The 13,828-nt window shown below is 43.2% G+C and overlaps 1 protein-coding gene across 1 annotated transcript in view; it reads left to right on the top strand.

Annotated features, from left to right (window-relative positions):
• The window catches only part of LOC135547320 (DDB1- and CUL4-associated factor 6-like), a 79,301-nt gene that overhangs the window by 34,937 nt on the left and 30,536 nt on the right, over nucleotides 1-13,828 (top strand). Inside the window, exons 3-6 of the mRNA XM_064976208.1 lie at nucleotides 4,964-5,056; nucleotides 12,398-12,583; nucleotides 12,741-12,854; nucleotides 13,096-13,231. Of these exons, the coding sequence (XP_064832280.1) occupies nucleotides 4,964-5,056; nucleotides 12,398-12,583; nucleotides 12,741-12,854; nucleotides 13,096-13,231 (529 nt within the window). The remainder of the gene's footprint in view (nucleotides 1-4,963; nucleotides 5,057-12,397; nucleotides 12,584-12,740; nucleotides 12,855-13,095; nucleotides 13,232-13,828) is intronic.

Below are 13,828 nucleotides of genomic sequence, written 5' to 3'. Positions count from 1 at the left end.
TACACATATTTGACTAAAATACCAATTTCTTAAACAGCCCCTTGCCCTTGTTCCTACTCCTTGTTCCTCCTCACAACTTTCTTCTTCCTATAGAAGGTACTGGGGCTAGGAGAAGAAACCACTGTTGGGTTTGGTTTCAGACTGATTCAGAATTAGACTAGTCTGACTGAAGGACCAGAGGGGTATACTATAAAGCAGGATCAATGCGTTAGCCATTTAACTTGGATAAATTACCAAAAATAACTATTTGTTTTCTGGTTCATTTAAGAAAGCTAAACTTTGTGTTTTTAGTTGTTGAGTCAGTTAGATCATGGCTATTTCAAGTTAAGTCATTTCGGCATATTTAGGCAAGTTATTTGGCTAATTCATTGATCCTACTTTGTAGTATAACCCTCTGGTTGAGTCGGGTTGAGGCTGGGGAGTGGAGGAAGGTAGGGACCTGGGCAGCCAGGGGCATCTGGACAGCAGAAGGTGGCACACTGAGTGGTCAGGGCTGACAGACACACAGAATTCCTACAGAGTTTGATGAAGTAGTATCCGTATACAACACAACATGCAGAAGAATGTTTAATTCAAGTGATAGGATAGGCCTTTATTAAGGTCAAGCTACAGTCTGCTTGAACACAAAAGATGGCTGTTGTGGCAGGGGTTGGAACCAAAATGATTGTTTCCATTGTGAGCAGAACTCTATTCATTTTTTGCTCCGTTCTGACAAGAAAATGAAGTTCTGAGCTGGTTCTAACCAAAGAAAAGTTACAGTTCATATAGTTATTTTTTTGTTCCTTTTTTAACCAGTGAAATCAACGTTGTTTTTATATTTAGCTCATTCATTTACTCCCCCAATTTGCGCCGATAGAGCAGCTTGGCTGTGGAACTGGTAAGATCGTTCTTTACATGTTTGATTGGTCAGATAAGTGCAGGGCCGAGATGCGACTGAAATTTCACGGGTGTGGGGAGAGCAAGAGAGAAGGGTGGACAGGACGAGTGCTTGGCTTGAAGCACTGAACATCATTACATGACGTGAATTGGAATGTGTTTAGGCTATTACTAGCATTAGAACTCTACAGAATTACAGTGCCTTCAGAAATGATGCACGCCCATGGACTTTTTCCACATTTTGTTGTGTTATTTAAAATTGATTAAATTGAGATTTTGTGTCACTGGCCTCCACACAATATCCCATAATGTCTAAGTGGAATGATATTTTTTAGAAATGTTTACAAATTAATAAAAAATGAAAAGCTGAAATGTCTTCCGTCAGTAAGTATTCAACCCCTTCGTTACGGTCAGCCTAAATATGTTCAGGTGTAGAAACGTGCTTAACAAGTCACATAATAAGATGCATGGACTCACTCTGTGTGCAATAATAGTGTTTAACATGATTTTTTATGACTACCTCATCTCTGTACCCCACACATACAATTATCTGTAAGGTCCCTCAGTCGACCAGTGAATTTCAAGCAGGTTCAAGTACAAAGACCAGGGTCATTTTCCAATGCCTTTCAAAAAGAAGGGCACCTGTTGGTAGATGGATTTTTTAAAAAGCAGACATTGATTATCCCTTTGCGCATGGTGCAGTTATTAATAACACTGTGTATGTTGTATCAGTACACCCAGTCACTACAAAGATACAGGTGTCCTTCCTAACGCAGTTGCCGGAGAGGAAGGAAACCGCTGGGATTTCACCATGAAGCCAATGGTGACTTTAAATCAGTTACAGAGTTTAATGTCTGTGGTAGGAGAAACTGAGGATGGATCAACAACATTGCACTAAAGTAAAACTGCCTAAAATGTGAAGAAGAAATTAACTTTATGTTCTGAATACAAATCCAGCACAACACATCACTGAGTACCAGTCTTCATATTTTCAAGCAAGGTTGGTGGCTGCATCATGTAATAGGTATGCTTGTCATCGGTAAGGACTAGGGAGTTTTTTTAGTATAACAATAAATGCAATAGAGCTAAGCACAGGCAAAATCCTAGAGTAAAACCAGCTTCAGTTTGCTTTCCAACGGACACTGGGAGATTAATTCACTTTTTAGCAGGAAAGTAACCTAAAACACAAGGCCAAATCTACACTGGAGTTGCTTACCAAGACAATATTGAATGTTCCTGAGTGGCCAAGTTAGTTTTGACTTAAACCGGCTTAAATCTATTGCAAGGAATGGCTATCTAGCAATGATGAACAACCAACTTGACAGAGCTTTTTAAACAATATTGTTTAAATATTGTTCAGTCCAGGTGTGCAAAGCTCTTAGAGACTTACCCAGAAAGACTCACAGCTGTAATCACTGTCAAAGGGCATTCTAACATGTATGACTCAGGGGTGTGAATATTTATAAAATTCAATATTTCTGCATTTAATTTTAAATAAATGTGCAAAAACATGTCGTTATGGGGTACTTGTGTGTGTGTGTAGATGGGTGTGAAAAAAATATATTGAATCTATTTGGAATTCAGGCTGTACCACAGCAGGGGTACGAATACTTTCTGAAGCTACTTTACATTAGGAATATATATACACTGCTCAAAAAATAAAGGGAACACTTAAACAACACAATGTAACTCTAAGTCAATCACACTTCTGTGAAATCAAACTGTCCACTTAGGAACCAACACTGATTGACAATAAATTTCACATGCTGTTGTGCAAATGGAATAGACAACAGGTGGAAATTATAGGCAATTAGCAAGACACCCCCAATAAAGGAGTGGTTCTGCAGGTGATAACCACAGACCACTTCTCAGTTCCTATGCTTCCTGGCTGATGTTTTGGTCACTTTTGAATGCTGGCGGTGCTTTCACTCTAGTGTTAGCATGAGACGGAGTCGACAACCCACACAAGTGGCTCAGGTAGTGCAGCTCATCCAGGATGGCACATCAATGCGAGCTGTGGCAAGAAGGTTTGCTGTGTCTGTCAGTATAGTGTCCAGAGCATGGAGGTGCTACCAGGAGACAGGCCAGTACATCAGGAGACGTGGAGGAGGCCGTAGGAGGGCAACAACCCAGCAGCAGGACCGCTACCTCCACCTATGTGCAATGAGGAGCACTGCCAGAGCCCTGCAAAATGACCTCCAGCAGGCCACAAATGTGCATGTGTCTGCTCAAACGGTCAGAAACAGACTCCATGAGGGTGGTATGAGGGCCCGACGTCCACAGGTGGGGGTTGTGTTTACAGCCCAACACCGTGCAGGACGTTTGGCATTTGTCAGAGAACACCAAGATTGGCAAATTCGCCACTGGCGCCCTGTGCTCTTCACAGATGAAAGCAGGTTCACACTGAGCACATGTGACAGACGTGACAGTATGAAGACGCCGTGGAGAACGTTCTGCTGCCTGCAACATCCTCCAGCATGACCGGTTTGGCGTTGGGTCAGTCATGGTGTGGGGTGGCATTTCTTTGGAGGGCAGCACAGCCCTCCATGTGCTCGCCAGAGGTAGCCTGACTGCCATTAGGTGCCGAGATGAGATCCTCAGACCCCTTGTGAGACCAAATGCTGGTGCAGTTGGCCCTGGGTTCCTCCTAATGCAAGACAATGCTAGACCTCATGTGGCTGGAGTGTGTCAGCGGTTCCTGAAAGAGGAAGGCATTGATGCTATGGACTGGCCCGCCCATTCCCCAGACCTGAATCCAATTGAGTACATCTGGGACATCATGTCTCGCTCCATCCACCAATGCCACGTTGCACCACAGACTGTCCAGGAGTTGGCGGATGCTTTAGTCCAGGTCTGGGAGGAGATCCCTCAGGAGACCATCCGCCACCTCATCAGGAGCATGCCCATGCATTGTAGGGAGGTCATACAGGCACGTGGAGGCCACACACACTACAGAGCCTCATTTTGACTTATTTTAAGGGACATTACATCAAAGTTGGATCAGTCTGTAGTGTGGTTTTCCACTTTAATTTTGAGTGTGACTCCAAATCCAGACCTCAATGGGTTGATAAATTTGATTTCCATTGATAATTTTTGTGTGATTTTGTTGTCAGCACATTCAACTATGTAAAGAAAAAAGTATTTAATAAGAATATTTAATTAATTCAGATCTAGGATGTGTTATTTTAGTGTTCCCTTTATTTTTTTGAGCAGTGTATATATATATTTTAATTAACCAGTTCTCGATTTGAAAACAGTTTTCAATGAATAGCCTATTTATTACACAATCTAGGCCTACATTTGTACAATACTTTTCTGTAACATAAAATGTTGTACTTTTCTAGGTTGATACCATTTCACAGCAGTGTAGTATTTAATAGCGTGGCTGTATTGTGTCTTGGCCACCACTGGCATACGGTGTTAGCAGAGTGGTGACAACAGGAAAACATTCTTACCCCCTTTGGAGAGACATTTGCGTTCTTTATCAGTGAAAGATAATCTGAATGTTTCCAATGCATGCATGACATCGTCCCCCACATTTAGAATGAGCTCCCTTTTGTGTCTGTATGTCTGTATAGTGTTGTGTGTGTCTCTTTCTAATCTAAACCATCAACCATATATCTAGTTACAGCAGACGTGTGTTATTTTAGCTCTTATTAAGATAATGTATTTTATCAGACAGTGATGTGAGCAGTTTCTCCGAAATTACAGCCGTTCTGTGAAAATGTAATACCATTTAAAGTGTTTTAAATCTGCTCGACAAGGAAGGGAAAATAAAACACGACAGGGGATTAAGTCACCCAGAAAGACTATTTGGGAATTGGGGGGTGGATGGGGAGGAGGTGTGAAATAATGATCTAGGCAAAGACACGCATAGAGAAGGCCTTAATCGCCTTTAGTTCCATTCTAGTTCCATGTTTCTAATTTGGTGAACGTTCGCCTGGTTACCTATTTGATTTGAGGGACAGTGACACATTCAGATGTTACACCTTAGATTGGTTTAGGAACATCCACAGTTGTAGACGTTGTAACAATATTGTTATGTGTGCAGGGAGTGAACTCACACACTGTATTTTGTCCCAATCAGGTCAATACCATATCCTGGAACGATACAGGGGAGTACATCCTGTCAGGGTCAGATGATACCAACCTGGTCATCACAAACCCATACAACAGAAAGGTAAGGAGAGTTAGAGTCTGATGTACTGTATACCAGACCTGGGTTCAAAAAGTGTATTTTGAAATAGTATTTGAACCCAGTTCTGTTGTATACAGATGAACCTGATGACCTTACAATCACCAACATCATGTAGCTAACTGTGTTATAACAACAGGATCGTCCTGGGTTAAATGATAATGGATTTATAGAGAGTGCTTTATTGGTGCTCATTATATTGTGGTGACAGGTAGCCTAGTGGTTAGAGCGTTGGACTAGTAACCGAAAGGTTGTAAGATCGAGTCCCCGAACTGACAACGTAAAAATCTGTCGTTCTGCCCCTGTTCCTAGGATGTCATTGAAAATGAGAATTTGTTCTTAACTAACTTGCCTAGTTAAATAAAGATAAAATAAATATATATATATTTTTTTAAATATGCCTGCTGAAAGATCTGTCTTGCCGATAAATACGGACATAGAAAAAAGCAGACAGTGGTTAGATGTCAAAAACCTCCTATCACCCTAATCAACAGTCAACTAAATTGGCTGTGGAGGGATTCTTAAAAATCTAAATCAGCAATGTCTGTCTCTTGTGTTGATATGAAACTTGAGGACCTGGGTCAATTAAGCGCTGGCTTGATTTTTTTATTTTTTTTGCATTAAGTAAACCTTTTCAGCCCTCTTATATTTTATAATTATTATACAATCACTTAAAGGTGCAATATGCAGATATCTCTCCGCCATTTTGTCAGTTTATGCGTCAAAGCAAGCAAATATAGTGTGGAGCATGGGTATACAGCTCTTACCCTATGAGATCCGGAGCTTGCTGGGTTTCTGTTCTACCTGATAATTAATTGTAGAGAATCATTGTACCATCTGCACTGCTGTGAAATACCTTTTCAATAACCCAAAATATAGTATTTTCAGCTGTTTGAAGCTGGTGTACAAAACCAAAAGTAAAAGATGCAAAAACTTAAGAACCAGAAGTATAGAAATAGCGCGCATAGAACAGATCTACCGCTTCTTAGACTTGCTTTCAAGTAGAATGACAGATTTATAGCTCACATTTTGATGTGAACTTGGTCGCCCCTCACAAAAAGTTACATCTTAAAGCTTTACATTTTATATGCATCTTAGTCGAGCACAATTCAACTAACCAGAATGTTTTTTGCGTGATTGAGTTGACTTCAGTTGATGAAGTATGGGAGAGATATCATCAAGGTTTGCCTTTGAGTCAGAAGACATAGGGAGCAACTCATCCCAGTGGTCTTCAATGGAGATGAAGAGGACAGCAGGAGAGGGAGCCACTATTGAGACGCTCATACACAGTAAAATTGCAAGAGTTAATTAAACTCCCATGGAGTCAAATGTAACACTATTTTGGGTGTTATATGGTCCCACCCCCACTACTCTGGTCTTTGTGTGGATATTTCTGGAGTTAAAAATTACATTAAATGGAGTAAATATCCAATTCTCAGAATTGCTTAAATTTAACTCCCAATTGACATTTTACTATTTTCAGTGTTGTTTTTAATCAACTCCCTTGCCTTTTTGCGCATTTCTGTGTTGTTTTGAATGAACAATAATCTACAGCAGAGTGCATTTTTCCAGTGTATTTCCTTTGAGTTATAAGAGTGTAAAGCCTTATTTGAATATTTCTTAATGTGTCACATTATGGTGGTTGGAGAAGAAAGTAAAAGTACAATATGTGCCATGTAAAAAAGCTAACGTTTAAGTTCCTTGCTCAGAACATGAGAACATATGAAAGCTGGTGGTTCCTTTTAACATGACTCTTCAATATTCCCAGGTAAGAAGTTTTAGGTTGTAGTTATTATAGGACTATTTATCTCTATACCATTTGTATTTCATATAGCTTTGACTATTGGATGTTATAATAGGTACTTTAGTATTGCCAGCCTAATATTGGGAATTGATAGGCTTGAAGTCATAAACAGCACAGCGAAGAGCTGCTGCTGGCAAACGCAGTAAAGTGCGGTTTGAATGAATGCTTACGAGCCTGCTGCTGCCTACCACCGCTCAGTCAGACTGCGCTATCAAATCATAGACTTAAATATAATATATAACACACAGAAATACGAGCCTTAGGTCATTAATATGGTCAAATCCGGAAACTATCATTTCGAAAACAAAACATTTATTCTTTCAGAGAAATATGGAACCTTACCGTATTTTAACTAACGGGTGGCATCCATAAGTCTAAATATTGCTGTTATATTCCAACTATAACATCTTCCGTCAAGATAGAACTGCCAAAGGGGGAGGAGTTGCAGTCTACTGCAGAGATAGCCTGCAAAGTAATGTCATACTTTCTGAAAATTACTCTCTCCAGAAATAAGTCGCTCACTGTTGCCGCCTGCTACCGACCCCCCTCAGCTCCCAGCTGTGCCCTGGACACCATTTGTGAATTGATTGCCCCCCATCTAGCTTCAGTGTTTGTTCTGTTAGGTGACCTAAACTGGGATATGCTTAACACCCCGGCAGTCCTACAATCTAAGCTAGATGCCCTCAATCTCACACAAATCATAAAGGAACCCACCAGGTACAACCCTAACTCTGTAAGCAAGGGCACCCTCATAGACGTCATCCTGACCAACTGGCCCTCCAAATACACCTCCGCTGTCTTCAATCAGGATCTCAGCGACCACTGCCTCATTGCCTGTATCCGCTACGGTGCCGCAGTCAAACGACCACCCCTCATCACTGTCAAACGCTCCCTAAAACACTTCTGTGAGCAGGCCTTTCTAATCGACCTGGTCCGGGTACCCTGGAAGGACATTGACCTCATCCCGTCAGTTGAGGATGCCTGGTCATTCTTTAAGAGTAACTTCCTCACCATTTTAGATAAGCATGCTCCGTTCAAAAAATGCAGAACTAAAAACAGATACAGCCCTTGGTTCACTCCAGACCTGACTGCCCTCGACCAGCACAAAAACATCCTGTGGCGGACTGCAATAGCATCGAACAGTCCCCGCGATATGCAACTGCTCAGGGAAGTCAGGAACCAATACACGCAGTCAGTCAGGAAAGCTAAGGCCAGCTTCTTCAGGCAGAAGTTTGCATCCTGTAGCTCCAACTCCAAAAAAGTTCTGGGACACTGTGAAGTCCATGGAGAACAAGAGCACCTCCTCCCAGCTGCCCACTGCACTGAGGCTAGGGAACACGGTCACCACCGACAAATCCATGATTATTGAAAACTTCAACAAGCATTTCTCTACGGCTGGCCATGCCTTCCGCCTGGCTACTCCAACCTCGGCCAACAGCTCCGGCCCCCCCGCAGCTCCTCGCCTAAGCCTCTCCAGGTTCTCCTTTACCCAAATCCAGATAGCAGATGTTCTGAAAGAGCTGCAAAACCTGAACCCGTATAAATCAGCTGGGCTTGACAATCTGGACCCTCTATTTCTGAAACTATCCGCCGCCATTGTCGCAACCCCTATTACCAGCCTGTTCAACCTCTCTTTCATATCGTCTGAGATCCCCAAGGATTGGAAAGCTGCCGCAGTCATCCCCCTCTTCAAAGGGGGAGACACCCTGGACCCAACTGTTACAGACCTATATCCATTCTGCCTTGCCTATCTAAGGTCTTCGAAAGCCAAGTCAACAAACAGGTCACTGACCATCTCGAATCCCACCGTACCTTCTCCGCTATGCAATCTGGTTTCCGAGCCGGTCACGGGTGCACCTCAGCTACACTCAAGGTACTAAACGACATCATAACCGCCATCGATAAAAGACAGTACTGTGCAGCCGTCTTCATCGACCTTGCAAAGGCTTTCGACTCTGTCAATCACCATATTCTTATCGGCAGACTCAGTAGCCTTGGTTTTTCTGATGACTGCCTTGCCTGGTTCACCAATTACTTTGCAGACAGAGTTCAGTGTGTCAAATCGGAGGGCATGCTGTACGGTCCTCTGGCAGTCTCTATGGGGGTGCCACAGGTTTCAATTCTCGGGCCGACTCTTTTCTCTGTATATATCAATGATGTTGCTCTTGCTGCGGGCGATTCCCTGATCCACCTCTACGCAGACGACACCATTCTATATACTTTCGGCCCGTCATTGGACGCTGTGCTATCTAACCTCCAAATGAGCTTCAATGCCATACAACACTCCTTCCGTGGCCTCCAACTGCTCTTAAACGCTAGTAAAACCAAATGCATGCTTTTCAACCGATCACTGCCTGCACCCGCATGCCCGACTAGCATCACCACACTGGATGGTTCCGACCTTGAATATGTGGACACCTATAAGTACCTAGGTGTCTGGCTAGACTGCAAACTCTCCTTCCAGACCCATATCAAACATCTCCAATCGAAAATCAAATCAAGAGTCGGCTTTCTATTCCGTAACAAAGCCTCCTTCACTCACGCTGCCAAGCTTACCCTAGTAAAACTGACTATCCTACCGATCCTCGACTTTGGCGATGTCATCTACAAAATTGCTTCCAACACTCAGCAAACTGGATGCAGTTTATCACAATGCCATCCGTTTTGTCACTAAAGCACCTTATACTACCCACCACTGCGACTTGTATGCTCTAGTCGGATGGCCCTCGCTACATATTCGTCGCAAGACCCACTGGCTCCAGGTCATCTACAAGGCCATGCTAGGTAAAGCTCCGCCTTATCTCAGTTCACTGGTCACGATGGCAACACCCATCCGTAGCACGCGCTCCAGCAGGTGTATCTCACTGATCATCCTTAAAGCCAACACCTCATTCGGCCGCCTTTCGTTCCAGTACTCTGCTGCCTGTGACTGGAACGAATTGCAAAAATCGCTGAAGTTGGAGACCTTTATCTCCCTCACCAACTTCAAACATCAGCTATCTGAGCAGCTAACCGATCGCTGCAGCTGTACATAATCTATTGGTAAATAGCCCACCCATTTTCACCTACCTCATCCCCACAGTTTTTATTTATTTACTTTTCTGCTCTTTTGCACACCAATATCTCTACCTGTACATGATCATCTGATCATTTATCACTCCAGTGTTAATCTGCAATATTGTAATTATTTGCCTACCTCCTCATGCCTTTTGCACACATTGTATATAGACTCCCCTTTTTTTGTCTACTGTGTTATTGACTTGTTAATTGTTTACTCCATGTGTAACCCTGTGTTGTCTGTTCACACTGCTATGCTTTATCTTGGCCAGGTCGCAGTTGTAAATGAGAACTTGTTCTCAACTAGCCTACCTGGTTAAATAAAGGTGAAATAAAAAAATAAAAAAAAGAAACATTGCACAACCATCAATGTTATGTTATAATTACTTAAAATTCTGGCAAATTAGTTCGCAACGAGCCAGGCGGCCCAAACTGTTGCATATACCCTGACTCTGCGTGCAATGAATGCAAGAGAAGTGACACAACAACAAACAGTGCTTTTTTCGTGAAAGCGCTTGTTAAATCACCCATTTGGCGAAGTAGGCTGTGATTCAATGATAAATTTAACAGGCACCGCATCGTTTATATGCAACGCAGGACAAGCTAGATAAACTAACTAGTAATATCATCAACCATGTGTAGTTAACTAGTGATTATGTTAAGATTGATTGTTTTTTATGAGATATGTTTAATGCTAGCTAGCACCTTACCTTGGCTCCTTGCTGCACACGCATAACAGGTAGTCAGTCTGCCACGCAGTCTCCTCGTGGAGTGCAATGTAATCGGCCATAATCGGTGTCCAAAAATGCGGATTACCGATTGTTACGAAAAATTGAAATCGGCCCTAATTAATCGGCCATTCCAATTAATCGGTCGACCTCTAGTGGACACCCTTTGAAACTTAGTAGGTTTGGCTACTTCAGCCACACCCGTTGCTGACAGGTGTATAGACAAACATTGGCAGTAGAATGGCCTTATTGAAGAGCTTAGTGACTTTCAACGTGGCACCATCATAGGATGCCACCTTTACAACAAGTCAGTTCTTCAGATTTCTGACCTTCTAGAGCTGCCCTGGTCAATTGTAAGTGCTGTTATTGTGAAGTGGAAACGTCTAGGAGCAACAACGGCTCAGCCGCAAAGTGGTAGGCCACACAAGCTCACAGAAGTGGATTTCCGAGTGCTGAAGCGGTTGCAACACTCACTTCCGAGTTCCAAACTGCTTCTGGAAGCAACGTCAGCACAAGAACTGTTCTTCGGGAGCTTCATGAAATGAGTTTCCATGGCCGAGCAGCCGCACACAAGCCTAACATCACCATGCGCAATGCCAAGCGTCGGCTGGAGTGGTGTAAAGCTCGCCGCCATTGGACTCTGGAGCAGTGGAAACGCGTTCTCTGGAGTGATGAATCACGCTTCGATTCACGGTTTGGCAGATACCAGGAGAGTTCTACCTGCCCAAATGCATAGTGCTAAGTTTGTAAAGTTTGGTGGAGGAGGAATAATGGTCTGGGGCTGTTTTTCATGGTTCGGGCTAGGCCCTTAGTTCCAGTGAAGGGAAATCTTAACGCTACAGCATACAATGACATTCTAGACAATTCTGTGCTTCCAACATTGGCAACAGTTTGGGGAAGGCCCTTTTCTGTTTCAGCTTGACAATGCCCCCTGTGCACAAAGCAAGGCCCATACAGAAATGGTTTGTCGAGATCAGTGTGGAAGAACTTGTCTGGCCTGCATAGAGCCCTGACCTTAACCCCATCTAACACCTTTGGGATGAATTAGGATGCCGATTGCAAACCATGCCTAATCTCCCAATATCAGTGCCCAACTTCACTAATGCTCTTGTGGCTGAATGGAAGCAAGTCCCTACAGCAATGTTCCACATCTATTGGAAAGCCTTTCCAGAAGAGTGGAGGCTGTTATAGCAGTGAAGGGGACTAACTCCATATTAATGCCCATGATTTTGTAATGAGATGTTTGACGAGTAGTTGTCCACATACTTTTGGTCAGGTAGTACACTCACTATCTCACTAACGGTTGCTATAAATCCAACCAATTACAGATTGGATTAGTTTTGGGGAAAAAATTGTGTCGATTTAAAAAAAAATCTATGTACATGCGAAAACACCGATTTTGAAACAAACAATTAATAAAAATCTACCTGCAACAGAGCCTGCTGGGAAATATGACAGAGGCCTCTCCCACATCTGTGAATAACTCCATAGATTTAACTCCGTCTCTGGTTACTCTTAATGGAGTTAAAAGTTCTCCGTCCCAATGAACTCCAGTTATCAACTCCAGGCAGTGTATTAACTCTCTTGAGTGTTAAGATAACTCCCAGTAGTGTCAATTTAACTTAAAAATGTGTAATACCGATTTCATATATCCTTCATTTCCTATGTATACAACAGAGCCAACCACACACACCACTGCTACTTGCTACACACTCTCCTCTCTGAAACTCTCCTCAGGTTAAGGCAACCATACGGTCGGGTCACCGGGCGAACATCTTCAGTGCTAAGTTCATGCCCCAGACCAGTGACCAGCAGATCATCTCGTGCTCTGGGGATGGTATCATCTACTACACCCACACAGAGAAGAGCCCCGACATCAACAGGCAGTGCCAGTTCACCTGCCACTACGGCACAGCCTATGAGGTACTGTACACAATGATTTTTTTTGTGTGTGGCGAATTTAAAATAGGTTGAGGGAGCTATGCAAACATTGTTTATTTTTTCACATGTCCTCCCACATGTCTCTCTCTCTCTTTCCCTCCACCTCTTGCTGCGCTCTCTCCTCCTGTTCTGCTGTTAGATTATGACGGTACCCAACGACCCCTACACGTTCCTGTCGTGTGGGGAGGACGGCACCGTGCGCTGGTTCGACTTGCGCATGAAGACCAGCTGCACTAAAGAGGACTGCAAAGACGTAAGGAAGGGATTTTTTACACATTTTTGAACGTGAAAAAACAAACCAAGAGCACCAACAATCAGCACTTATCTCTCATTCCTTTTTGTTTGTCTTTATTGGTCTATTATTTGGGCTCTTGTATTTGTCAGCATATCCTTCTTATTTTATCTTCTTATTTGTATATTATATCACACCTTCCCGGCTTGGCTGATTTTAGCCAACTAGTCTGTTGTTGTTTACGTTCTCTTCCTCTCACCAGGACATCTTGATAAACTGTCGGCGGGCGGCGACGTCTATCTCCATCTGTCCACTAGTGCCCTATTACCTGGCGGTGGGCTGCTCCGATAGTTCAGTACGCATCTACGACAGACGCATGCTGGGCACCAGGGCTACGGGTAACAAACAACTCTGTCCTCTCATTTAGTTCTATCCAAATGTATCTCTCGCTCTGCGTATGTCTGTCTGTCTTTGTTGTACATCTGCCTGTCTGAATTTTTATCAATAGATATTTCATGGATTGGAAGATCAGTTTGTCAACAATCCCCTGTCATATTGTATTATTCTATCGGTGTATCTAAGGATCTATCTATACTCCTATCCACTCTGCTGTTGGGACAGTGCAATCACCCATACTACTGGACCATAGAGACACCATCCCTCCAGCACCTGCTACTGCTTTTCACTTATTCCAGAGTGCAGCCGTACACTGTGGCAGCCAGGTCTTTGGGTTGACAGATAAGTGCAATGCACTAGAGGCTGTCTTGTCTGTCTGTGCCTGTCTCAGTGCTGCCATCGCCCTGTGGGCTAAAGAAAGATGTATGTCTGTTTCATTGAGCGCACTCTAGTCTAGATGGCTGGGCTGTGTCAGTCTGGCATCCTTTGGGATGCGTCTCTGAATGCTCTGTCATTGTGGAAGACAGACAGAATCTAGGATCTAACCTTAATGCATGTTGTTTTCAAACTCTCGGTTCTCCAACCGAAGGTGTTCCTGC

The sequence above is a fragment of the Oncorhynchus masou genome, chromosome 10 (genome assembly GCF_036934945.1).
Source record: "Oncorhynchus masou masou isolate Uvic2021 chromosome 10, UVic_Omas_1.1, whole genome shotgun sequence".
Lineage (NCBI taxonomy): Eukaryota > Metazoa > Chordata > Actinopteri > Salmoniformes > Salmonidae > Oncorhynchus > Oncorhynchus masou.
Note: the sequence above shows the minus strand (reverse complement) of the source record. Positions and strands in the feature narration are given on the sequence as shown.